The 27,467-nt window shown below is 44.7% G+C and overlaps 2 protein-coding genes across 5 annotated transcripts; both read right to left on the reverse strand.

The window, feature by feature from the left end:
- Positions 1 to 5,483: 5,483 nt before the first annotated feature.
- LOC144934121 (CDGSH iron-sulfur domain-containing protein 1-like) lies at positions 5,484 to 11,485 on the reverse strand. Its single transcript, XM_078859571.1, has 3 exons — positions 11,344 to 11,485; positions 9,522 to 9,751; positions 5,484 to 6,325 (listed from the first exon to the last, which is right to left on the reverse strand). Exons 1-3 carry the CDS (start codon positions 11,357 to 11,359, stop codon positions 6,230 to 6,232), a joined length of 342 nt encoding a protein of 113 aa, XP_078715697.1. The 5' UTR covers positions 11,360 to 11,485; the 3' UTR covers positions 5,484 to 6,229.
- Positions 11,486 to 11,532: 47 nt separating this feature from the next.
- On the reverse strand, positions 11,533 to 26,746 carry LOC144934120 (dnaJ homolog subfamily B member 14-like). Of its 4 annotated transcripts, XM_078859569.1 has the most exons (8): positions 26,508 to 26,746; positions 23,734 to 23,947; positions 21,628 to 21,688; positions 20,276 to 20,421; positions 18,682 to 18,920; positions 17,656 to 17,786; positions 16,020 to 16,062; positions 11,533 to 11,591 (listed from the first exon to the last, which is right to left on the reverse strand). In XM_078859569.1, exons 2-7 carry the CDS (start codon positions 23,885 to 23,887, stop codon positions 16,056 to 16,058), a joined length of 738 nt encoding a protein of 245 aa, XP_078715695.1. In that variant the 5' UTR covers positions 23,888 to 23,947; positions 26,508 to 26,746; the 3' UTR covers positions 11,533 to 11,591; positions 16,020 to 16,055. The 4 variants fall into 4 exon arrangements, with proteins under 4 accessions (XP_078715695.1, XP_078715696.1, XP_078715693.1 ...); XM_078859570.1 differs by lacking the exon at positions 11,533 to 11,591 and having other exon boundaries at positions 15,208 to 16,062; positions 17,656 to 17,774; XM_078859567.1 differs by lacking the exon at positions 11,533 to 11,591 and having other exon boundaries at positions 15,208 to 16,062.
- Between the last annotated feature and the right edge of the window lie 721 nt (positions 26,747 to 27,467).

Below are 27,467 nucleotides of genomic sequence, written 5' to 3' on the forward strand. Positions count from 1 at the left end.
TATCATATGCCATCTGCACCATCACAGGACGCCAATTTAAATAGAGCCTCGCAGCTTATTGAGCCCTTCCTGCTAAAAGAATGAAATACAAACTATATGAATGACTTTGGATGCACCCAATCTCGTGAAACCTAGGAAGACAAGCAGGCCTGAGCCTGAATAGTGCTAGGATATGCGACCGCGGCGCATAACAGGTGTCATAGGTTGCTGCTGCTGCTGCAGGGCAACGTTGTTGGCAGAGGAACGTGCAACAAATTCCATCGTTGCACCTATGTATGTTGAACTTCTTGGTTCTTTCGGTAAAGTCACGTAGAATGGAAATAATAAAATAATAAAAATAGAACATTATAAAATTATTCTCACGACGTTATTATTTCCATTCTACGTGACTTTACCGAAAGAACCAAGAAGATGAATCCCTGCAGTCACGAAAGCTTTAAATCGAAATATGTTTAACTTCTTTTGCACCGTACATAGCCCACCGTGTTAATCGGGGGTGCGGGGGAATGACGCTTCAACATCTGTACTCCTCCTCGCTATTGCCAACCCGCACTGACCAGCGTTGTGACGTGCAGTCACAAACAAATCCCACAACACGGCCTGGGTAGACCATCATCCATCAGTGGATTGACAAAGAGCTGCCACGTGTACCAGAACCAATGGGAGTAGATCGGTGGGGTGGTGGGGGGGTTGCTAATGCCGTGGGTGGGGGGTGACGTGATTGGTGTCGTTGCCGTGATTGGATGGGCTGACTGACGGTGGTCTGGACTGTTGTTGAACTCGTCAAACTCGAATGGCTTCACTCCTGGACCTTGGGAGAGGTGGCTTATCCTGGATCTTCAGCTAAGAACTAAACTAAGCTCTTTTCATTTTACCAGGTAAGGCCTACTGAGCTATACAGGGTTTTTTTTCAGAAGCGACCTGGCCACAAATGATAGCTCCACGTAATGGCTTATCGTGTGGAATGTTATAGGAGCCAAAAACTCTAAACGCATGTTTCTCAATGGGGAGGGAAAACCGGAGGACCCGGAGAAAAAAAAATCCACGCCACCACGGGGAGAGAGACGTGCAAACTCCAATCATACAGCGGGCGTCGGGGGATCCAACCCACGACCTCCTGCACACCAGGCGAGGTAGTTAACATCTCGCCACATTGGGTCTGCGCCGTGCGGGCTTCTCGTGCAGAGGCGTGGCTCGGCAGTTTGGCGCTGGGGGCAAGGTTCCAACCGCGCCCCTTGCCTGCTGCTGCTGCGGAATGGGCACCCACACCATCAACATCTTGACGCACTGACCCCCCCACCCACACTCTGTTCGCTTCCTTTCCAAAGAATTCGACAAATTTCGGGCAGTTGCCCCCCCCCCGCATCGGCCGCACCCTTGCCACGTCACTGCAGTAGTTTCGCTGTCCCCCGACCCCCCCCCAAAGTTCGTTGCTTTTTGTCCGTTTCCGTTATCGCCTTGAACATCCTTGACTGATGGCCGGATCAATTCACGGGTCCAGAGGAGGCCTTTATTCAACAGATGATGCATGATGATGGCGACTGGTGATGATGGATTTGTTTAATGGCTATTGGCAGCGAACGACACTCAACTGAGAGCAAACATGATGTTTTATTTGTATGATGCTTATCACACAAATCGTGAATTGTTTACATGGAATCCAGGCCGTGTCTACTTTAAATTAGCCAGAACCTTTCTGCCCCAAGTGTTCTGTAATTTATCAACTGTCACATTTAAATGATGCTGTCACATTTAAATGTGACAGCATCTCAATGCGCCGTACATCACAGTTAAATGTGACAGGGCTTAAGCCCCAAATTTATGCAAATCCTTAAATCCATTCCGTGCTGCACTATGAATCCGGCAAGCTGGGTTTGAGTGCTGGGCGCGGATGACATCGCCAATGAGTGCTACCTGATCAAATCTTTACACCGCACCTCCTTCCTACTGACCAGCACGGTGAAGTATGGTTAAACATCCTTCATGATCGACACACGTGGGGTAAGCCATTCAGCTAGCAATGGCATGGCAAAGGGTCGTATATTATAATTAGTTAATAAAACCAAGGTTAAAACAAGAAAATCAGAAGCAAAATCCGAACTGCAACACAGAGCTTGCTAGCCACGACGGCCTGGGCTTATAACGCAAGTGCACTCAAGGCCACCCGAAAGGTGAGGTTGGCAAAATAAACATTTTGCCATGGTCCTCACACAGAGCAGGACTCCACAACGGGCCTTTGAATGGTGGAATGAACGGGCCCCAAGTGCCATTATTCCCTACGCCTTCAGGAACCTCCGTGTGGCAACGAGACCCTAACCACTGCACGACTGCTCCCCTCAATATAGTTCAAGACAGTCCCAAGTACAAAAAAACTCTTGATATCCTGCAAAGCTGTTCTGTATTAAAGACCTCATTGTGCCTATGAAGCCAATGGTGAAAGAAAGTAAGGGCCCGTTCTGCACAACTTCAAAAGGTTATAGAGGGTCTCATAAAAGCTTAAGACATAATTAAGCTGGGGCACATGGGGCATTAAGCAGCGTGTCCCAAAAGCTGCTCAAAAAGCACAAAACGCCGTTCAGACTTGAATAGCTTTGCACTGCACGGGTGAACCATTGGGCAAATGCCCAATTCATATGAACCTACGTTATCAATAGATAGCAACAAAAATTGACCGAGTGTGTTTACATTTTTCACAGCCAAGCATCTGGCATCTGTAATGCAACAAAGAGATGGTGCCATGGCGTAATGGTTAGCACACTGGACGTGCAATCAATGGGTGCACCACGGTTCAACAGCAGGTCACGTGGTGGGTTAAAGTGTGGATATTCGTACCTCTTTCACGACTTACGGCCAGCGTGGAAAACTTGGCCAAAAACACTCTCCAGAGGGTCTCTCCCGAGGTTTCTCAAGTGGTCTCTTCTGGAGTGGCTTGAATAGATCATTGCAGGGCTGCGTCTTTACCTTTCTCTCAATGTAACCCATGATGCATACTGTAGTTTATACTGGTAGGAACCCACTGGTTCCACCAGCCCACAGGGGATTATTGTGTCCGTCCGTCCGTCGTGCAGGTAGGGGCTGGGTGGGGAGGGGAGGGTGGGGAGGGGTGGGTGGGGAGGGGCTGGGTGAGGAGGGTGGGGCTGGGTGGGGGGTGGGAGGGGTCGGGCTGGGTGGAGAGGGGCTGGTCACCCTGTGGTGCCCTTATAAAACTCAACACCTACTCACGCAGGCTTGTGCCCGCCCTCACAGTCGGGCATATTTGCGACAATACACCACGCCGCCATTAACCCTGGCCATTGACCGAGCAACCCAACGTTCCTACCAGCTCCCTCCGCAGGAATGTGTTACGAGTACAAAATTATAATAAACTCACTACATCATTATAACATAATAATTATATTGAATAAGTTAATCATGTGAGCAATGGCCCATTTTGAGATGCGCAATGTACCATTACATCGCCATTCCTTACCGACAGAATCATCTCCTGGTTCCGTAAATTAAACTGGTTGCATAAATTATGTTCTAAATCTGGCCCATGGGCCAAATTCAACTCACAAGCTCATTCAATCAAGACTCGCTGCCTCAAATCTACTAATGAAAACAGCCCTCTGAAGTGTTTATGTTTAGTTAATAAATTAACTGTAAGAATGTAAGATTTCTAGTCTTGTGTCACATGGGGGTTGAAGTCTGTGGAGTGACCGTCATGAATATTCAGCACAGCCACCTACGCTCCGCACATTTGTGATTTTCCCTCTATATCCTTTATCCCACTCTTACGAATGCATATCCCGCATATCGCTTTTCTAACTTCTGATATTTCTGATGGGCACAATTAGGAATTATACCACGTAAAAACGCAGCAGCATCTTAAGCCACGGTTCAAAGAGTAGGAGTCAATCGAAGGCAGGATTCAAAAGACTTGAGCCTGGACTTGAGCAGGGGTAGAATAAGAATCGCAGATTCATAAGGGGGCATTCTCGACGATGTGGGCAATGATCGAGAGGAAGGAAAAAATACTATTCAGTGCATAGCCAACCGCGCTAATCGGAGGTGCGGGGAAGGACAACACAACTAAAGACACAAAGCAGTTCTCAATACATCTATAATCCCTACCTATAATCCACATACGTATGCATTACTGCAGGAGGCATGGCTGCTATTTTCCAATATTGGGATGCAAACTTTGAGTTATCAGCCTCAGGGAATATTCTAGACTGACGTCCCCTGTCCAGTTTGATCCAGCATGTTCCTTTTCATTCAGCGCGTGGACCCTCTGTTCTTCAAGTTATCCAACGGCACATTCTTTTTCAACCTCTTGACCCTTTCCCCATCCTTCCGAGCTTCCATCAGCAAGCCTTCTCCTCTGACAATATGCCCCATTTATATCTCGTCATGAAAAATAGTGGCAAGTGCACCCTCATATACCCAAGACGGAAAATGCGTTTATTGACTTGGGTCTGGCCATACCTGTTGGGATTCAAATGGAGTCACATTTCAGTCATTTTTTTTATTTTGCAGCCATCGACATACACACTAGGCATGCATTCAGATCATTCATTTGGCGTTCTGTCCATAGACCAGTCAGAGACACAATAATCTCCTCCATCTGCCTGTCTTGTGCTGCTCACATCTGTCCGCGCGCTCTTCCTTTTTCGTTTTCATCGCCGCTCGTTTTCTTCCTCTTGGTCTTTTCCCAAAGAATCCTCCATCGATCACCTCCTTCAGCTCATTCCCTCCCCACGACATGCCCAATTCAGATGTTCCTCTTTTCATCGATTAAAATCCTTACACTATGGATCATTCATTGAATCTTGCGTGCAAATACGATTTAAGAAAATACACCAACAATTTTTTTTACTATCTTTATATGAAGCTTTCGTGACTGCAGGAATCCATACTCTTTGGTCCTTTCGGTAAAGCCACGTGACTTTATCGAAAGAACCAACGAGTATGGATTCTCTCAACTACTCTTCAATGTACATGCCCATTAATAAATCCACGGATCTTCATATTATCCACATTAATAGCAAATATCAGGACTTGTAACTATAACTGGTGTCACATCGTCAAGAATATCAACATTAACTGAGCAAATCAGTCGCCCATGCTTTGTGCACTGCACTCTGAACCAGTAAAGACAAGTTCATTTCTAACCACAGCTAACATTGCTCAGCTCCTATAAGCACGGTTGGCTACGTACGGTGCGAAAGAAGTTCAACGAACAATACAATCGGTGATGAGTGATATCTGTACACCAGTCCTTCCCCTACCCTTTCGCCAACTTGCGCTCACCAGAAAAAAGTTCAGTAAAACCCCCCGTTACCGACACAGCGTGGGAGAATGACTTCATCCAGCGGTCGATCAGTAAAACTGCTGGGAATTATGACTACACTATACACACATGCACAATAAATATCACGAGTGACAATCTATCCGCTGCTGGCTAAAGGAGTTGAATTTAGCAGTTTCCCCCAAAGAAGCAAAAATTTAAAAGAACAGGACAAGTTTTGAAAACCCCATTTTGCAATGAATGTTATTTATTAATAATCAACACAGAGCATTGCAATTCAATCGAAAATACCCTTATACATTTACATATCTACCATAAAGCGTTTTTGAGGTCATGGATTAAGTTTATTTTAACTCTGCAGCAATTACAAGTTAAGGCTATGTGATTTGTAATTCAAATCAATTTAGTGCATTCCCACAAAAATAATGAATGGCAGCTGAAACATTAAATGCTTGCCTTCGTTTTGCCACAGGTTATTTTTGCACAGCCTGTTCCAGAAAACGGGATGATAAAATATAATTGTATTCTGCTAATTTCACATATTCGGAATTGCACATATCAGTGATGATTTTGTTTCCGCCAAGATTTTTTTTTCTTCCAAAAATAGATGGCTTCTGTCTAAAAGACAATCATGTTACCGAAGGCAGAATTAAGTCCTATACGTATATATGTGCACTTGGATATGCAACAATAAATGAATTCTGTATACGAATAAAGTATTATATTTAATAATCCTCTTTCACCTTCCTGTCCACACCTTGTACAGTATATTTCATTGGCAGATAAAATAATCAGAGGCAGCACGCTTTAAACACCAAATATCTGACATTTAACCCAAAAATGTTTATTACACCAAAATGAACCCAGATCGATAACCAAACTCTTCCCAGGGTGGACGGACGGACCACTCATGCCCAGCTGCAGTGGATCTTGGACGTCTCATTCGGAGCTCTTCTTGTTGTTGATGATGAGAGGTCCGACGTTGTCTCCCGTCGTCTCATTGTGCTTGGCGTGCGCGCCGTCACAGTAAGGGAACTGGGATGTCGGTAGGCAAGCACAAGCACAAGCGCGCGCACACACGCACACATCACTTCTATCCATTACGGTGAGCACCGAAGAGCTTACGTTGCAATAAAACTTCACGCTTTATCTTCTTGGTTCTTTCGGTAAAGTCACGTAGAAGGGAAATAATAAAATAATAAAATGAAAACGTTCATTTTTTTATTAATTTATAATAAAATAATAAAAATAAAGCATAATAAAATAATTATTTTATTGGTTCTTTCGGTAAAGTCACGTAGAAGGGAAATAATAAAATAATAAAACATAATAAAATCATTATTTTATTTTATTATGTTTTATTTTTATTTCCCTTCTACGCGACTTTACCGAAAGAACCAATAAAATAATTCTTTTATTTTGCTTAACTTTTATTATTTTATTATTTCCCTTCTATGTGACTTTATTGAAAAAACCAAGAAGATGAATCCCTGCAGCCACGAAAGCTTTAAATCGAAATTTCACGCTTTATCTTAATCTAATTACTTAATTGTGGGGAAAAAAAACATATATAGCGATGTCGCCGCACCACTGGCAAAAACTCATGCTCATTTGCAGGCTGGAACCCGATACAAATTTAAAACGTCAAAAGTTGCCTCTCGGAGTCCCCCCCGTGGCTCTACTGCAGCAGCGCAGTGTAATGGTTTTGAGATGAATTGTGGTGTCAAGTGGAGTGTGTTGCCGAGGCACGAAAATGCTGCCTGAATGCTAAATCCTTTTCCTTGTCAATTAACCCCTAGATGAAGGCCTCCAACCACCACGTTGGTCGTGGAAGTTGTCTCAACGTGCTTCCCCATATGAGTCGGTACAAGTTGGTGGAGGGAGGGGCCCCACAACTGATTCAGTTATCACCTGCCGCTAGTACTCGCTCTGGCTGTGAAATGAACATTGGTCACTGGTTTCATAATCTAGTGCATTTACCACTTAGCTAAGTTGAAACTGCATCTGTCTCCATTATAAGAAACTTAATTTGTCTATCTGTAATTCAGTATTTCAGTTACTGAACTTATAAGAGTATTTTTCTTTCTTGCAGAGCAAGGGCTTAACGTGAGCTATTGTATAAACTACGAACTACGTAAATCTATAACCTTTTACCGAGAGCAAAACAATCTGATAGTAAACATGCACCATGGAAAATCTAACGGGCATTTTTTAATTTTCAAGTTCCTATTTGTTTTGTGTTGAGAGTTTGACATTTTTTGTAAAATGCCAAAAAATCTGAGTACCTTCACAATTGATGGTCTAAGCATAGCGAGGCTTCAAGTGACTCATGCAATGTAGCTTTATTAAAAACAAATTTTCAACAAAGATTAACTGCCTATAAAACGGTTTATTACCGGCTTGTATTTGCTATAAGAATAGCCAATTTCCATCTCGCCAACACCACAACTCCCACGTTTTCAAAATGTACGCTTAAATACTTCAATATGCTCCATAATGGCTGAGACACGGAGGGAGGCATATTTAACATTTTAGATAAAGCAAAAACAGAAGCCATGGTTTTGCAATAGACAACAGCAGAGTTTGGCATCTCTCCCACTTAGTCAAGGCCAAATCTGACAAACGCTACTGAGAGGACCTATCACATGTTTCAAATTTTCCTGTAACAAATAAAATAATTAGGCCGACACGACTATTCTCGGAAAATTCCATTATATACCTGGAAACGAAAAATCATGAAAAGGTACATCTATAGTGTGAGCCACCCATGCAAAATATACACAGAAAGTATTTGTATAGGTTGTTTGAGACAAAGCCAATAATGTCCAAGGGCTTTAATGCTTGAATGTTCAGACAGGCATCGCAATGGTTTTTGGGCCAACAGAAGTCAAAACCAACCGCAGGCGTATGTGTTGGCAGACGTCGAATATTCTTTAGTTGGCTGTGAACTCTGCGGTTTTATTCACACACTTCATAAACCAATGCATGATTTCGATTTAAAGCGTTCGTGACTGCAGGGTTTCATCTTCTTGGTTCTTTCGGTAAAGTCACATACAAGGGAAATAGGAATACAAAAAAAATCTCACTACGTTTCGGCCACAACGCAAGCAGCCGTCCTGCGTTGTGGCCGAAACGTCGTGAGAATTTTTTTTTTTCTACGTGACTTTACCGAAAGAACCAAGAAGAACAATGTTATGATGTATTACTGTATTCCATAGGGAGGGTGGGTAAGCAGTAGCACGGTGGTCAGCGCACTTTGCTAAGCACCAGAAAACCTGATTTTGTTTTCCGGCCATGGCAAAAATCAGTGATGAGTCACATCTGAACTGATATTGACCCACTTCACCAGTTCCCGCAATTTACCAGTGTGAAGTATGGTAAAAAAAAACCTCAACGATCGACATGTCGCAGGGAGGTCTTCACCTGGCAATGTATTGACAAAGAGTTGCCAATTAGTATTAATGTATAAAGAAGGTCGGGGTAAAGCAATTAAACATGTGCTTTGCTCATGCCACAACTTGCACAAGAGCCTCCGCCACTACATGGCGAACTAGGGAGTACTCACACTTTATCCTGTTGGGTGAGCGGAGGTGGAGGGGAGATTTAAAAAAAAAAGACGTGTTTACTGTTTCAACGACTACATCAGGAGATCGAATATAACCGGCCACGCTCGGAGTAAAAATCCAGTGTGCTAACCATTCTACCACGACATGCCCTCTTGTGACCCCTACGTGCCTTCTGTTACGGTTACTCATTCCTCAGCCCTTGCACTCCCCTGCCATCTCCAAGTAACTCAAATTGTGTCCCCACTTTTTAAACTATGTAAAGCGCCTTGAACTAAGGCGCTCTGTAAATAAAAGATAAGATATAGGTCACAAACACTACAGGCCACAGACAATGCTTATACACGAACGAGGTGTTAAACGCATGTGGCCCGTGCAGAAAGCAATAACCGTGGGCACACACCCATGTCACGTACGCATGTCGAGTGTGGAATACATCTTCTTGGTTCTTTCGGTAAAGTCACGTAGAAGGGAAGTAATAAAATAATAAAAATAAAAAAATAAAACATATTAAAATAATTCTCACTGTCATACCTAACAATTATGTTTTTTTATTATTTTATTACTTCCCTTCTACGTGACTTTACCGAAAGAACAAAGAAGATGCATCCCTGCAGTCACGAAAGCTCTAAATCGAAAAAATGTGGAATACATGTCAAGCAATTTGCCTTTTTGGAGCGCCAGCAGCGGCAGAAGGCAGCCTTCTCGCCGAGGTCTTCCACATCAATGGCATGAACCACCTTGGGGTTGTCCTTGTCCAGTCCCGGGTTCGCCTGGCACTCCTTGCCAGAGCAGCAGCCACCTTTTTTCGCGTAGCAACACTTGTAGCCCTTGTAGCCCAGGTAGCCGACGAGCGCCACGCCACCCGTCACTCCAAGAAGCTTGGCCCAGTTCCAATCTGAAATCGTTTTGATTTGCAAAGGACGTACGAGTGAGACCAGTTGTGGACCCCCCCCCCCCCCACATCATTATTAGCGATTGGGATTGTCCACTATGGCAAGTGAGCTCAACACATTTCCTCGTGTGCATCGCCAACAAAAACTACACATTGACAAGAGGATTCACAATATTAGCGACTAAAGAGCAGTGATACATCAGTTCACGTGCAGGAGATGGTGTGACACAGCGAGATCAAATTTCGATTTAAAGCTTTCGTGACTGCAGGGATTCATCTTCTTGGTTCTTTCGGTAAAGTCACGTAGAATGGAAATAATAAAATTATAAAAATAAAACAGACTGTCTACTCGACAGACCTGCTCTCCACCTGAGGACGGCTGCTTGCGTTGTGGCCGAAACATCGTGAGAATTATTTTATTGTTTTATTTTTATTATTTTATTATTTCCATTCTACGTGACTTTACCGAAAGAACCAAGAAGACAGCGGGATCAATTGACGCAAACAGCGTGGAAAGAACGTCATCCAGATGTGATGTGGATAACTAACAGAGGTGGGACAAAGTCATTGTTATGCAAGTCCAAGTCGAGTCGCAAGTCATCAAATTCATGACTCGAGTCTGACTCGAGTCCAAGTCACATGACTCGAGTCCACACCTCTGATAACTAATGACCGAAAATGATGCGCTGGATGAGAAAATTAAGATAATGCTTGGGTATGGCAATATGTTCTGGAGCTAAATGTAAGTGTCGAGGTCTGCTAGCCACGAGATTGCTTCAGCAGAGAGGTCGTGTAGTTGTGATATTACTCCTCCTTAGGAGGAGCGCAGACTATCGTGGTTTACTGCATGGTCCACAGGCGTAACGTGGCTAGAGTCGCACTATAGCTAGTTTTTAATGTTCTATTCACGAAGGAGATGTGCGCATCGGCCTGTAGATGTTCTGATGCAGTTCATGGTTCCACCACCGGTGTCTTCGAGAAATGTCAAAGTCAGGATGTGTCAGGAGTTTGGGTATCGAATTAGGTGGTTCATTACGGGCGTGCCAATTGTCCCACTCTCTTCGCCAGCATACGTGCGGGTCTGGGTGAGTCTAGGATGGTGACAACGCAAACCCAGAATGGTTTAATAATTATGCCGATGAACGAATCTAATCAACAATGACTGCGGCAAAGGATGGTAATGATGATGGTGGTTGATGATAATGATTGATACATTTGATTTTTAAATCATTATCGTGTGTTTATTACAAGCAGGCTGTGCAGGCATCGACAATCAATTATTCGTCCCAAGCAACGTACGCTAACTGCGATCAATCGGGCGCCAACCGGTGTCCATCCATGAGCGCGCACACAACCCGGCAACGTTTCCAGACAAGACCGTGGTCGCAATCCAGGCCTAGAGCGAGGCGCGGTCAACGGGACCGCGAACAAGCTGGGTTTTTTTTTACTTTGCCTAAAATAACTTCCAGTTAAAAACACCCGCGCGCACACACACAGACACACAAGGGCAGGCGATAAAACTTCGCTGACATCTGGGGGGGAGGGAGGTAGGCGCGCACGTAAAGAAAGGAGGTAAAGGATGAGGCGAGCGATACCTTTCAGGACATCCATGTCGGCGCACGGGTCGAACACGTGTGTACTTGGGTCAAGGGCGTTAGGCGCTTCCGGGCCACGTGACCCAGGCGGTTACGCGGTTGCCGTGGCGACGCGATTACCGTGGCGACGCGGTTGCCACGGCGATCCGGTTACCAGGGCAACCGCTGTCGTTCAGTGTGGTCCAGAATCAGATTGATCAGAATTCGCATTTGTACTGGAGGAATCCGATGAGCTGTGAGCCTGTAACCTACAAACAATACAAAAAAATAACACGATAGAAGTGCGAAGTATAGCAAAAGGTAAACAAATCACTTCAACAAAAAATATGTACAGTATATACAAATAAAAGTAAAAAATAAATATTTTATTTTACACAGATAAGGCCCACAGAGCTTTGTAGCTTCTTTTTCAGAAGCGACCCGCTCAAATAAATAATCTAAACGCGTGATGTTGATTCTAAATGTGGAGGGAAAAAAGCGGAGGATCCGGAGAATATCAACGCGACCACGGGGAGAGAGACACGCACACTCCAAATATACAGCAGGTTGGGATCGAACCCACGACCTCCTGCATACCAGGCGAGGTAGTTAACATCTCGACTCCGTGAAGCAAAACTTAATTGGTGATGCTGCTGTTCCTGCGTTGGCAGAGGTGCATAAGCACAAATAACAACAACAACCTAGACACGCTCATCATTAGCACTGTGTTCTTAAAAGGAAAAAGTTATAAAACACATTCCTGCGGAGAGAGCTGGTAGGAACGTTGGGTTGCTCGGTCAATGGCCAGGGTCAACGGCGGCGTGATGTATTCCGCAAATATGCCAGACTGTGAGGGCGGGCACAAGCCGGCGTGAGGAGGTTAAACGTTGAGTTTTATAAGGGCACCACGGGGTGACCTGCCCCTCCCCACCCAGCCCCACCCCTCCCACCCCCCACCCAGCCCCACCCTCCCCACCCAGCCCCTCCCCACCCAGCTCCTCCCCACCCAGCCCCTCCCTCCCCACCTAGCATGATTGTTCAGGTGGAAAGCACTTGTGGTGGTTTAGGAGGGATTTGGTTTGAGTCTCCAGAAAGGGAAAAATTCCTCCAATAACATTAGATTAGCTGTTCTCAGGTGTGCCCTTTGCTAGCAAGGGCGATGTCACCTGCGTTTCTGAACGTTCGAAATAATGTCCGTCGCGGCTCGCTTATATATGTTCGTGACGATGTTAGTACCGAGCCTTGAGAGAGGAAATTGTTCACAATTCTCTTGTGGTTGTGTTTAGCAGCGACGTGTACCTTGAAAGTATGGTAGCAGAGCATCGCGTCGATTAGGTGTGGCGCCAGGATAAATACCCACAAAAAGATACACCACCTCGTCCAGGCGGTGCTCTCGTGCGCAAATGATGTCGGCGGTAATATTCTTCCAGTACGCCGAGCGCCGCTATTTTCACTCAGGCGCACACGTTTTAGCAGCGTTAAAGGCAAACCGGAAAGTGGCCTCCTGGCAGCAGAGAGGCTGTTGATGCTGAAAACCATCTTCCATGAGGGAGGTGAAGGCAACGATCTGCTCGCAGCAGCGATGACCGGTTAGACGTCCAGCTTGTTTGGGAGCCAGTTGGGAAGGGGTCGATAATGGAGGCAAGTCTGGCAAGCTTGCAGATGGATGACAAGAGGGATATTGGCCCTCTAGATGGACAACAACAACCTGTGGCTTTCCTGCTTGCAGAATGACGATGACTTTGGCTTGCTTCCATGCTTTCATGATTTTGCCTGCCCATTGCATAATGGGGGAAGATGGTCCAGCAGGAGCCGGGTACAGGAAAAGTGACAATCGGTTATGAGCACTTGGCAGATTTCTCTAAAATACTCATTCTCCTAAAGCAAGTTTGCACATGAATAAATTATACGGCTGATACAGTACTCATTTAATGACGTTTAAGTAACATGTTTATTGGGATAATAAACAGAAGACGTATAATGGTGCATTGATATCGATTTTTAAACTCTTACGCATACATGGAGATTCATGTGTAGGAATCAATGTTTCTCAATTCCTATTTATATATTATTGCTTTGTGTTTCACGTGGTCCCTTTAGCCACTAATAATAATCGATTTTGGAATCAAATCTTGGCGATCAATCTCGACAATTCATTGAACTGAATATCAACAGGCACTTTCATCATCAGTAACAAAAACACAACATTTGGTTCCATCTGCCTATGGTCCTTTTGAACTCGTGTTTTCCAGCAGCTTGTCTGATGGGAACGCAGCTTCAACGAACACTTTGAGTCTCAATCACTGCAGTCCAGCATTATTTAAAACAAATATTGGGAGCTTTGCATCCATTATGCACAGAGATACACTAAGGACCATTGAATTCTATTCAGCTGCTCAAATACTTACGTGATTCATGTTTCTTTCTACATTTCTCACATTTTGATTAAAATAAAAAATACTCAAGTGTTTTTTTCCCCCTGCTCAATGGAGCACGGGGCCCTCTCTACATTCTCCATTCCAATAGCGGGGACCGGACTCTTCATCGGACAACTTCCCTATAGAGGGGTGAAGGGCCGAGTTTAGCCCTGAACTGTGATTTTAACTAGCAATCTTCCGAATATAAGACACACACTCTAGACATTCCATTCATTGGCTGCCACACCATAGTTATTCTTGAACCATCATCCATATTATAGCGATGTGTCCTGCTCAAGGGCAACTATTTTCTAAACAGTTTGAATTGATCACATCCCTGTGATGGTGTGCAGAGGTCTTGTCCAGCAGATGATAGGAAATGGCTGCTGATGATGATGATGGTGGTAAAAGAGCTCTGTATTTTTTTCTTAAAAGAGAATAAAACGAATATTTCACAAAACCTACAAGCAAAAAAAGGTTTTTGTATTCGACGCCTGAGGAGTGTTTTTATACTGAGGCTTACGACGAAAATTGCATCTCTTCTTCTCAATTACTCTTCATGAAACTTAGCAACAATTGTAGATATTTATATAGAGTAACCTAATTAATATTTTACTTTTTTATAACATGGCCTCCATTCTTTCTGAATGGCACTTATTCCAACATGGAACTAAGAGGCAGTATTCCACCATTGTAAACAGATCAACCGTCATCACGTACAGTAGTGGCATTTTTTTTAAATGTTTCCAACATAACCCATTAAATGGCAGAAAATACTCAAGTGTGAGGGTGCCAGGATTTGGCTGTAGAGTGGATGGGGCAGCACCATCGGCTCAACTGAAAAATTACTTCTGATGTCCACGGGCTCATGCGTGGTCAGGCATTTCCATATCGGTGTTTCAAAAATAACACCATATAAGTCCGCTGCTGTTATTTTGTGAGTCTAGAGCAGGGTTTCTTAAACGGCAGTCCTCGTGACCAACCACGCTATGTTTTGCCACGTTTACCAATTTACTTCTCCCATTCCCATTCAACTATTTATTCGCTCCACGCGGCACGCGCTCGATGATTGTAAATCGTGTCCTATGAGGACTCGAGTTTTGGACACCCTGGCCTAGAGCAAATTATGTTAATTTCAAATTTGTTTGGCAAGCCTTGGTAAATATAAAGCCCATAACTGCACCAACTAATACTGGTAGGAACAAACTGGTTCCACTAGCCCACAGGGGATGATTGTGTCCGTCCGTCGTGCAGGGAGGGGCTGGGTGAGGAGGGGAGGGTGGGGAGGGGCTGGGTGGGGAGGGGAGGGTGGGGAGGGGCTGGGTGGGGAGGGTGGGGAGGGTGGGGAGGGGCTGGGTGGGGAGGAGCTGGGTGGGGAGGGGCTGGGTGGGGAGGGTGGGGCTGGGTGGGGGGTGGGAGGGGTGGGGCTGGGTGGGGAGGGGCAGGTCACCCCGTGGTGCCCTTATAAAACTCAACGTTTAACCTACTCACGCCGGCTTGTGCCCGCCCTCACAGTCGCGCATATTTGCGGAATACACCACGCCGCCGTTGACCCTGGCCATTGATCGAGCAACCCAACGTTCCTACCAGCTCCCTCCGCAGGAATGTGTTACCACACATATCTATGGGCCCATTTTTTGCCAGTATCAAAAATGGTGTGTGAACATCTTAACACCTGTTTTATTGGCAGAAAGGGAAATCCCTATTTATACCACAGAGCAGTCGAGAATATGTTATTCAATTACATAATACAATAAAAAAATTTAAATCTACTGCAATATACATTCACCATTACAATGCAGGTCTTGAAAATTGTGAACATCTTAAGTATGCAAAACACAGTTAATAATAATAATAACCATAGTAATTCGTGTATATATCTATATAAATATCTATATAAAAGCATATGCACATAAAGTGTCGTCGTGTTTTAAATCAATAGGATAATTTGTGTTCTTGATATTCTGCTTGAGAGTGTTGTGGATAATGTGTTTGGTTATATTCCAAATTGTCTCATTGCATCATCATGTTCTATATATTATCTGATTTTGTTCCAGATAGTGTGTGTGTTTGTCATCATATACTGGCTCTTCCGTAGCGTAGTAAAAAAAATAGTAAAGGTATTACTAATGTAACTGGAATATTCGTATTCAATAAAAACGAAGTATTTCTGAGTTTACCCACTCTGGCATGGTAACTTCTGCCACCGAAGTGTGTGTTGCAAAGGCTGGTAGCACAGAGGGGCGGTGTGACCCAGAGTTGACACCACAAGAACGTCACCTTGCTCATGCTTCATGAAGGAGATTCTCAACCTCTTCAGAGCCTGCAACGTCATTAGTATGATTAGAGTATCACGAGTCAAACATTGCGAAGTGTAACTATTTGGGTCAGTCTGCCACAACACTTTGTTTTTGAAGCTAACATTTAATACATCTTGACTTAAAGTTTTCGTGACTGCAGGAATTCATATTCTTGACTGGACCGAAAGACCCAAGAATACTAACATTTTATTCGTTTTCATTTCTACACGAATTGAACACGTACTCCCTCGTGCTATACTGTTAAAGCTGCAATGTGAATAACTCAAATGTGTGAAAAGCTGTGAAAACGCGTTAGCTTTCCTGTACATGTCTTCCTCCATTTTATTCGGGCTCATGTCTGAATTCATTTATGCTCCATAGAGTGTGTATAATAAAGCATGCCTTGATGTATAACTTACATTAATCTCAGCCAATTTCTACAGCGAAATTATCAAAGCTCGCCACTTTCTGTAATCGATATTTTAGCAGTAATTTTTCAATACAATGCTGCATGAAAGCCTCCCCACACAATGTTGGTCACGGCAGTTATTTGACCATACTTCACCACACTGGTCAATGTGGGTTAATGAGAAGAAGGCGCAGGGGGGGGGGACGTTAGATATTACTTGCCGCTAATGTTAGCTGTGGCAGCGAATCTAACTCACGTGGCCAGGTTCACAGGGCAGTATGTGAACGACTGCTTTTCCTCCCAAAACCTTGTAACATCACCATAATTAATCCTCATCAGTTCTCATCAACCGAACGGATATATGTCAATAAGTTCTGCCCTTCTAATAGCTACAACATGTTATTTCTTACCTATAGCTGTCATAGTAAGTCGTATCCTGTATGGAAACATTCGTGTTTTGGTAACCACCAACAACAGAGAGTTGTATTGTGCTGCCCACTAAGTTGTGCAATATCCAGCTCGCTGGGTGACTCAGGCGGCTGACACACTGCCAGTCAGCACTGCAGAGAGCCTGGGTTTAAATCTGGGTTTTAGACGCCAATGATAAAACCAGTTTATAAAGTGGAGAAACTTGGTGGTTTCAGCCGTGTCAACAATAACTGCAGAAAGAAAACATCACCAGGGGTTTTCACCAAAGTTGACTCAATTCCAGCTCTGAGGATAAGGTGTTCCTTTTTGGCATGCAATTAATATTGTCTATCGGTAAGGCATTTGAGAATAAGTACCACCTTGTGTGGATGAGAGGCAATGGAAGAGACTTCAAAAGTAGTTCTGTAGTACTCCTTGTTTCTTTCGGAAAAGTCACGTAGTTAGAAATAAAATAAAATAAAACAAATCACGACGTTTCGATTGCAACACAAGCAATCTTCATCAGCTGGTAAAACCACGGCAAGAAAAAAATCGCTGAAGTAGGAGAGAGAGCTGCCGTGACAAGAGGTTATATAGGTAAGGAGGGGGGAGGGGCAAGGGGGGAGAGAGAGAGAGAGAGGGGGGGGGGAGCGCTGCGTGAGCGCTAAGGGGAGAGAAGACGCGAGGCTGGGGGGGAAGTGGACGGGGCTGGAAGTAGTTCTCTAACATGCAGTGATGTTCCACTGCTTTCGGTCAAAGTCACAAATACAAATGCCTTCGTCGTTATCAATGGCCTCACCGAAATATATGCATCTTTAGTTTCGGAGACCACTTGTATAAGGATATCTGATACATCGTGCTCGCCACCATTACCACCACAAGGCCAAGTAATATCCAGTTGAAATCGGCACAAAACTTCTGCACTCGACACTGGCAGAGGGGGGGAAAGGGGCCAGTAACGATCAGTTATAGATTTGAAGCTTTCGTTACTGCAAGGATCCATACTCTTAGTTCTTTCGGTAAAGTCACGTAGGTAAAAAATGAAATTCAAATTTTAAAAAAATAAAATAAAAATCACGACGTTTCGGAGGCAACACAAGTCTCCGTCATCAGGTGGGACCGTCACAGCCAGATTTGCTGCATCAAGTGAGGCATGGATTCAAGATGCAAGCTCTTAAATACAAGTTAAGGGGGAGGAGAGGGGGGCGGAGCTTATCAGACCTCCTGATGACGGAGACTTGCGTTGCCTCCGAAACGTCGTGATTTTTATTTTATTTTAATTTATTTTAATTTCATTTTTTACCTACGTGACGTTACCGAAAGAACTAAAAGTAGTAACAATCAGCTGTAACAACCGTAGTCTACATTCGACTGAGCGCGAGACGTCATGGTGCAGCACCTCTGCAAAATGTTTTCCAGAGTAATTTACGGAATGATAGTTACATGAACTCGATGTGTTCGCTGTAAATGCATTTGCTTCATTAATTATTTGCTTAAGTAAGTGACAGCATTTGCACTCTAAGCGTTGTAGATTGTGGAGTTGCAATGCTTAATATACTTGTCAAGATTATGTGGAGTGGACCGCAGTTTAATTACTTTTATGTCAACGTTCTTTATATACTGGAGGTACTGGAGGTACAGCAACGCACAGCAATTATACAATAACATTCCCAAGTACAATTGCACACGTAGGAAACTGATATAGCGATAAGTCACATTGTGAAAATTGCTTTTGTATTGTATAGTGAAAGATGACACCGTGCCACATCCTGTCATTAAGTCACCAAATTGCTCTGCACATCACTACGCTCTGCAGCAAACTTACCCTGACGGTCTTGGCTCCATATTCCCTTCTTGTAAATGAGTGGTACGGCTTGTGTGGGGATGATGGCACGTCTCCGTCACTGTTGCTGGAGCACGTGTGGCGGTTCGCGCTGCGTTGGAAGGGGCGGCTGTCTTCGGCGTTGTCGCTGTCGCTGCATCTTGAGGCGAACGTATGCCACCCAAGATCGTATCTGCCACGTTCTGCCGCATCCGTGAGCACCTCGTGAGACTTGTTGAGTTCTAGAAAACCATTGCAGGCACGGACAATGTCTGACAGGGCCGTTGTCTTCCATTGTGTCTGCAGCATGGAAATGGGCGTGACTTGCAAAGAGTTTAAAAGGCACAAAACTGAAAATATGCAAAAAGCAGCTGTGCTGCTTGTGCAAAGCATCGCACTCGTGATTGGTTCACAGTCACGTACAGAGGTTCGTCTAACAGATGTGCTCATGCTCAACTTTTGCCTTCCACACCAGCAAGGGATCGTGCTCACGGAATTATGTAACCGAGTGGCAATGATGTACGATGCCACGTCTTGCTGATTAGACTGAATGAAGTTGAAATCGGTCCACAGTTTACATTCTCAAACACATACATGAATATCGAATTCCTCTTGACTAGAGGATTAAACTCGATTTGCTTGAATCAAATGAAGTACATTCTTTTTGTTGCTTAGTTCATTTATGAAAGCACACCTGAGCATGGATCACCATGGACTATTGCCAGGTGTAAGGACAAAAGTGTTTGGATAATGGCTCAATATAATCAGTGCCCATGAGGTGGCTGAATGGTGTGGGTGGCTGATACCAAGTAAGAGACAGAGCAGATGGGGGTACTGCTGGAGATGCTGGGTTTGAATCATAGCAGATGCCTATGATTACATCAATTTATTAAGTATAGGAAGTTGACAGTCGCAGTCACTTGATACAGCTATCGTGCTGTGACTGTTCCACCTGAAGACGGAAGCTTGTGTTGCTTCCGAAACGTCGTGATTTTTTATTTTATTTTAATTTTACTTTTATTAATTTTAATTTTTTACCTATGTGACTTTACCGAAAAAACCTAAGAATATGAATCCTTGCAGTCACGAAAGCTTCAAATCTAGAAGTCGCAGTCAGACCACGAATGATGGCTTAAAAATAACCGTATTATTACATTCGGATTTCCATTTGGAATATGTCAGTTCAGGGTTATAGACACGTTGGTGTCATTGCCATAACGTGAACTCTCTTTGCAGGACTTATAGGAGAAGTGTGCCCCTAACATGGATACAAAGGCTTTCGAAGTGGCACCAACATTATTCCCGTGGCATCATGTTCCAAGGGCGATCTGCGACACGAGGTGTTTGCACAGTTGTATGCATTTCTGTCGAAATTCTTTCACACCGTGCGTCGCCAACCGTGCGAATCGGAGGTGCAGGGTAAGGACATTTGGCTGAGAGTTCTGTATTGCAATGTCTAGAGTTCTGTGACAATTTGCCAAGAGCACACGTGGAACGTACAGTTGAGGAGTAATCAACAAATTAAAGAATCAACGCACGGATGCGTTGTGATAAATGGATTTAGATTTTTGTGAAAGACAAAGCGTAGCTTGTTTACTTTTGAATGCATCCGCAGCTCGTGGCATGTGGTTCTTGTCTGGATGAACTTTCAAAGACTGCAACTTGAATGCCCGTCTGATCTCCTCTGTCGACGCTGCAGACTGGACCTCCAACACTTCATAGTAGCTACACGCATTGCATATCCTGTCCATTGGAAGACAATACCGGCCAGCAATTTTGCAAGTTAAAGCTAAAATTGCAATTGTTTAGCCACATTAGAACTCAAGGGACTCGGAGAGTCTCATTTCCCAGGGTGACCTGGATCACTAAAATGGCAAAAGCAATGGCATAAAATAAAATAGCATTTTGAAGGAAATCTAAATTGGAGATTAAACAATCATACATGTATAATGAACTGACAAGGATTTGATATTTATAACATTAACGTACAGCATTATGGGATGCACCCAGCTTGAATGATGCAAAATAAAACAAAATTATTTTTACAAGTCCACCTTTCGTTGTAAAATGTGTCTATCTGCATATGGGCCTTCCAGACCCCAACGTCATAAAATAATGTGTTTTCATCGTATAACTCTGTATCTTGGCAATTAACGCAATCATGGAGAATCGTCACGTGCTATAATGAATGGAGCAGGACCTGTTTTCAGCAGTGGCAAAATGAAAAACCGTTACATTTTGGACTGTGAACCACATTTTTTCAGCAACATTTGTTTAAGCGTGCAAAGTCTGGGCTGATTTTGACCGTCGGACCTTTTAAACAACTGCTACTGCCAAATGTTTTTGCAAAGACTACTTGATGAAAATTGTAGAGGCCCATTCAGCAACAACAAAAAACCCAATTCAAACGCCAGCGTGCGCTGTGGTGGAAGAACAAAAAGTAAACTAAGTATAACCCGTAAAAACAAAGTTTTTCACTATAAATCCTTTATATGCGTGGCAGCGAACTTAATATAAAGGATTTAAAAATATATTCGCCTGTGGAGGACGCAGGGATCGATCCCGCGACCTTTGGCATGGGAAGCGAGGGCGCTACCAACTGCGCTACTCCGCCACAGCCTGTGGAGGGGTTACGCTCTGGGCTCTTACACTGTGACGTTCAGCCAAAGCCATGAATGAGTTCTATTTGAATATATGTAAAATACAAAAATTTTGCCTAAAAAGTGTAAAATTTTGGGAATTTTTTTTTCACGAACATTAATTGTCTCGCACAACGAGTCTGTGTGGAAAATGTCAACTCGATTGGATCACGGGAAGTGGGTTAAAAAACGACCGAAAGATTTGCACGGTCGTAAGCAAGCAAGCAAGCACGCAAGCAAGCACGCAATTAAGCAAGCAAGCGAACTTAATATAAAGGATTTAACAAAAACGTAAATGTGTGGCCCTCACCTCTCCACGTCCTTCAACATCACTGCGGCTTCTTCATGCTTGTTAACGCAGGCTAGCAGCTCTGCGCGAGAGGCCAACACACGAGGCGTGGAGATCTCTGGTCTCCGCTCAAATATAAATCGGCCCACTGTACAACGTGAGCTGCCACCAGCAGTCACAACTCCATCATCAACATCATATTTTTCATCATCATTTATTTTTTATACTGCGCCTCCAACGCAGTATATCACAAAGGTGCCCTGTGGCAGGGGGCACCCGAAGGCAGCTGTCCCTGTGCAGTGCAAAATGAATGCAACACCGGTCCTGCAAGTGGACTTGAGTCTGCCAGGAGGGGGACCATGTTGCTGTCACTTCCTCATTGAGGTACTATGCGTGGCATTTATCAAACTGGGAAGATTTAAACCGCGATGTCAGCAAGCCCGCAATTTTTTCAAATGACACCATGGAATTGCTCACGTCTCCTGTTTAGCAGGCGTGTCCTTGTCGTGGACACACCTGCAGTATTAACCAGGACGGTCGCTGTCCTTGAACCACACACCGTCGCAACAAAGTGGCAAATGCGCTGTCACCGCCAGTATCATTACACTTTTTTTAGCCTGCATGCCTTTTCTGGTTCATACGTTTTTTTCGTGAGCAAGTGTTAAGAGTTGGTTTATGCTTTCCCTGCATGAATGAAAAACACTAAAGGTGATGGCTAAGATGATGATGAAGATGATGCCAGTGATCGCAATGAAGGTAATAATAACGGAAGAGTTTAAATTTTTACTTAAAACTTTCGTGACTGCAGGAATTCATATTCTATGGTTCTTTCGGTGAAGTCACGTAGATAGAAAATGTAATAAAAATAATAAAATATTTTTAAAATAAAAAATATATGAAAAAACAATAAACTCACGACGCTTCGATCGCAACACAAGCGGTCGTCATCAGGCGGAGAGAAAAAAGGGGGGCAAGTCTCTAACTGCAACTGCTTATAAAGGTCTAAAATGGGCGCAAGAGCAGTGGAGCAGCATGAATGGACGAGCTAAAGTTGTGAGTGGGCGGGGCACAAGAGTCGTGGTGCCGAGCTCGTTCGGAGTAGTCCAAGTGTGCCAGCAGCATGGGCGGGCAGCAAATGTTGATGTAGGAGAAGACAAAGGGGGAGAGAGCAGGGAGAGAGAAGGGGTAGAGGTAGGGGGAGAAGAGATGGGGGGAGAGAGGGGGTAGAGATAGGGGAAGAGAGGGGGGTAGAGATGAGGGGGGGAGAGAGAGGGGGGGGAGAGATGAGAGGGGGGGAGAGAGGGGGTAGATAAGGGGGTAGAGATAGGGAGAGAGAAGGGGGTAGAGATAGGGGGAGAGAGAGGGGATAGAGATGGAAATGGACGAGTTTGTAATCACAGAAATTATATCGGTGCATATTTCAGTTTTCACAGATTTTATTCAAACCTCTTTCCCCCAAATACAAAAGGACCTGTCAAATGTACCAAACGTCTATAAGCAAAATCCTCCAGGTACGTAAGAGGATTTACTGGGAAAAGGAATAAATATTAGGCCTACTCTACACAAATATAAATAAATAAACGCATGAATCACGAACACTGCCTTCAAAAAGGTAAAAATAAAAACGATTCAAGCCATTCTCAATCCACTAATGGATGAAGGCCTCCCCTTGCCACATTAGTTCGGGGGATTTCTTTTTTTACCACTCTTCACCACACTGGTCAGTGAGGGTTGGTGAAGATGGGGGGGGGGCATGACTGACTCTGATACAACTTAGTTGTGGCCGGGAATCAAACTCGGGGCTCCCGTGGTCATGCTGCCTTAAAGAGCCCTCCGCTAAATTTCGATTTAAAGCTTTCGTGACTGCAGGGATTCATCTTCTTGGTTTTTTCGGTAAAGTCACGTAGAATGGAAATAATAAAACAATAAAAATAAAACAATAAAATAACTCTCACGACGTTTCGGCCACAACGCAAGCAGCCGTCCTCAGGTGAAGAACAGATCTGTCAGAAAGACAGCGTCTGAATATTTCCATTCTACGTGACTTTACCGAAAGAACCAAGAAGATGAAGCCCTCCGCTATTTCGCGATAAATTCTGACGACGGAGGGTGCGTGGTTGCAGTTACCATGATCCTCCTCGTCGCAGGGGTAAAGTTGCTGGGCCTTGTCGATGAATCTTCTCGCTTGCTTCGTGTCGCCTCTACTCAGAGCCGCTCGGGCATTCTCTCGACAGCTCATTGCTGCGTCTCTATTGGCCTCCATAGACCCGAGCAGATCCATTACCCGCTACCGGAAGAGAAGAACAGCTCAACCCGGCTGAACTGGGCCTCTTCCAGTCACCTGCTTGCAAAAGAGAAAAGCCATTTACTCCATCACTGCCATCATCAACATCATCTTTGACAATTACAGTATTCTACTGCAACTGAATGACTCCCACCTGCCATCCGCCACGATATTGCAGCGCTACCAGAGATGGGAAGAAAAAAACAGAAGCAACACCGACCTTCCCATCCACCAACACCTGAACAATCAAACACAAAAGCGGTGAAAATCATTACCGGCCATTCTGGAAAACAAGCGGCCAATATCCATGCAGCTGGTACCAACCCATTATCGGCATTTACGGAATGGCAACGTCAAAAACCGACACTTCATGAACATCCTAACAGCATTGGTCCTTGGCGATGCGGCCACCTCTGTCACAAGTGGCAGATAAGGGATGCCCCCAGGTGCGACTGTGGCCACGAGTCCCAGACGGTGGCACGTATCGCATTGACCTGCACATGCAGGTCTGTTGTGGTAGGGATAGCACAACTAGACATTAAATTTTTTTTTCGATTTAAAGCCTTCGTGACTGCAGGGATTCATATTCTTGGTTCTTTTGGTAAATTCACGTAGAAGGGAAATAATAAACTAATAAAAATAAAACATAATAAAATTCTCACGACGTTTCGGCCACAACGCAAGCAGCCGTCCTCAGGTGAAGAACAGGGCTAATTAGGACATCCCTGTTCTTCACCTGAGGACGGCTGCTTGCGTTGCGGCCGAAACGTCGTGAGAATTTTATTGTTCAATTTTTATTATTTTATTATTTCCCTTCTACGTGACTTTACCGAAAGAACCAAGAATATAGACATTCCATTGTGAGCTTTTCCCATAATACAAAAGAAGAGCATCACCATTATCGTCGACAATTACTGTACGGCAGTCATCATCTATTACAATGACAAAGCACTGAAGATGTGGATACAGATACCTAATAACTGTATTCCTGCAATGCCGCACCTTAACTTTTTAATATAATAAAGTGTGGTGAACTTGTATTCGTTCAGTAACCTATTACATTACAAGTGAAATGTAAGCACCACTACCACCACTAAAATCCTTCGGATAGCGAACCACATCAATATCTAGCAGTGCTTCGCAATCAGTGCATAGTGCGCTGCGGAAAAGTTCCAGAGTGTGTTACAGAAAAGTAAAGAACCTCTTTCCGTTGGCCCCAAGTGCTACGTTTACTGGGTATATTTTCATGATCATCACAAACTCAGAACACGTGAAGAAGCTCAACTCACCACAAGAGTTGAAGGGATGGCGGTTGTGAATGGCTGTGCCCCGGATCATACCCACAGAGTGAATGATACATTAGTTGCAGATCGCTGGCACACCGACAAGGTATAATTACTTACTAAGAGTTGTAAGCGATTGAATGGAACCTTAAATGCCCTCGCTCAACGCGGCGTTCTTCATTGCAACTGCTGCGGGACATCCGGCGCGGTCTTTCATGCGGTAAAAAAAAACGTAAGAGGCAAAAAAAAACCCATCGAGATCGTGCTGTCAAACCCGAGCACGTGGCCGACATCACACCGATGCTGTCTTATTGGCGAAAAATGAATGAAGAGCACACTGGGTTCAAGCCTCTCCGACTACACAAGCGACCCGCAGCGTAACAATGATACACACGTGCCGTGAAATATCACGCGCTAATCCTGCCAGTCGGGATGTGATAGTGTCTCAAGGAAATCAGAATATTAATTTATCCTGGAAGAATCCGATGAGCTGTAAAGCTCTGCTTCACAGGTCAGAAGGTTACATCAAATACAAAAAACACGATAGGAGTGCGATGTGTAGGAAATGTAAACGCATCACTTCAAAATACGCACACAAATGAAATAAACTACTTTATTTTACTTCCCACAAGTGGACCCGGCCACGAACGAACGATGGCTCATCAGGTGTGGCTTCTCACGTGGACATTTTTCATAAGCGCGAGTCGCCGGACAGCTGTTCCATCGGTCGATCTCGTTTAGTTGTCGCCGTTTCCTTCCGTTGTATCTGCGCGCCACTACCGATGCACTACGTGTACTGTGTTGACCAAATCTCGTTCACGTTGCGGCGAACCGAAATAGCGGCGTCTAGTGCCTGGAGGAATGAACACAAAACGGGCACGAAAGCGACGATTCTTATCCACACACACGCACCGTGTGAGCTGTTAATATTACGATGACAATTAGCCCTTTGTCTTGGTTCTTTCGGTAAAGTCACGTAGAAGGGAAATAATAAAATAATAATAATAAAACATCATAAAATAAAATTCTTACGACGTTTCGGCCACAACGCAAGCAGCCGTCCTCAGCTGAACAACAGGGCTGTCGGAAAGACAGCGTCCGAATGTTTTACTTTTATTACTTCCCTTCTACGTGACTTTACCGAAAGAACCAAGAAGATGAATCCCTGCAGTCACGAAAGCTTTCAATCGAAATCAGCCCTTTGTCAATCCACCGCTGGATGACGTTCCTCCTCCTCCTGCTGCTGCACGCCGTGTCAGCTCTGCGGTTGTTTATCCACACTTCAACCATTGCCCGTGTTCCGTGAACGGAGGGCCCAGACACAACGCGATTACCGTGCGTGAAATCCGCGCGTGGGCGAGCGGGGCTCGAACCGGAGTGTGCCCGGTTCGGGTCGCGGTGCGCTCCACTCCACGGCCGCCGCTGGACGCATCGTGGACTCGATGCCTCGTAGCGCAGGAGTAGCGCGCCTCCTGTTTACGACTCTTCACGAACGAAACGAAAGACTTGCGGACAACGGATCCGGCACGGGAGTTCAACGGAGCGCGCATCGGGGAGGGGGGGTGGCCCAGTCTCGACGCGGAAGTTGAAGTTGCCACGTCGGTGCGACTCGCAAACCCGCCCGCGGGCAACTCTCGCTCCAGCGACTTGGTTGCATCCAGCCCCTCGCTCCCGTCTCTCCCCTTCCCTCCATCTCTCTCCTTCCCCCCCCCACCTCTCTTTTTTTATTAATAATTTTTGTGTTCTTTATTTCTTTTTGTATCGTGAAAACTGATAAAGGCGGTGTATATTTTCAGGTTAGGAGCAGAGTTGGAATGACCGTCCGAAACCCATTGCCCCCTTTATTTCTAGAATTACATTACGGGAAAAAGCCATTCCTATTAACGACATTTCGTTGTACCCGCGTATCTCTCTTTAAGAACGCCCATCCCTTTCCGTAAATCCACTCCCTCCCTCCACTCCCTCCCTCCTCTCTCTCCGTGCGCGGTGAGTCTAGCGTCACAGCGCGTGGATGTATCGTGTTTGTTATTTGTCTGCTGGTGACTTTGTGTATTTCGTATCGGAATCGCCTCCAGTGCTGGTGCTGTTGCTGCTGGCGGCAATAAAAGTAGTTTAAAAGTCAAAAGTCTCCGTGCCTCCATCTCTCTCCGTGCCTCCATCTCTCTCTGTCCCTCTCTGTCTCCCGCCATCTCTCGGAACGACCGGCAAATAACATCCGTGAAAAAAAGGCTGTGCATACATAGACTTTTGACTTTTAAACAACTTTTATTGCCGCCAGCAGCAACAGCACTGGA

Source organism: Lampetra fluviatilis, chromosome 9, assembly GCF_964198595.1.
Source record: "Lampetra fluviatilis chromosome 9, kcLamFluv1.1, whole genome shotgun sequence".
In the NCBI taxonomy this organism is placed as follows: Eukaryota; Metazoa; Chordata; class Hyperoartia; order Petromyzontiformes; family Petromyzontidae; genus Lampetra; species Lampetra fluviatilis.

Excerpts from the sequence above, each read along its gene's own strand:
- LOC144934121 (XM_078859571.1), bottom strand. Across the intron at positions 6,326-9,521 it reads GCTGCTGGCGCTCCAAAAAG|TTCCCTTACTGTGACGGCGC; the intron begins GCAAATTGCTTG and ends CCGACATCCCAG.
- LOC144934120 (XM_078859569.1), bottom strand. The coding sequence starts at position 23,887 with ATGGATCTGCTCGGGTCTATGGAGGCCAATAGAGACGCAGCAATGAGC. Across the intron at positions 21,689-23,733 it reads CTGCGACGAGGAGGATCATG|AGCTGCTAGCCTGCGTTAAC; the intron begins GTAACTGCAACC and ends CCTCTCGCGCAG. Across the intron at positions 18,921-20,275 it reads AGCTGCGGATGCATTCAAAA|AACTCAACAAGTCTCACGAG; the intron begins GTAAACAAGCTA and ends ATGGTTTTCTAG.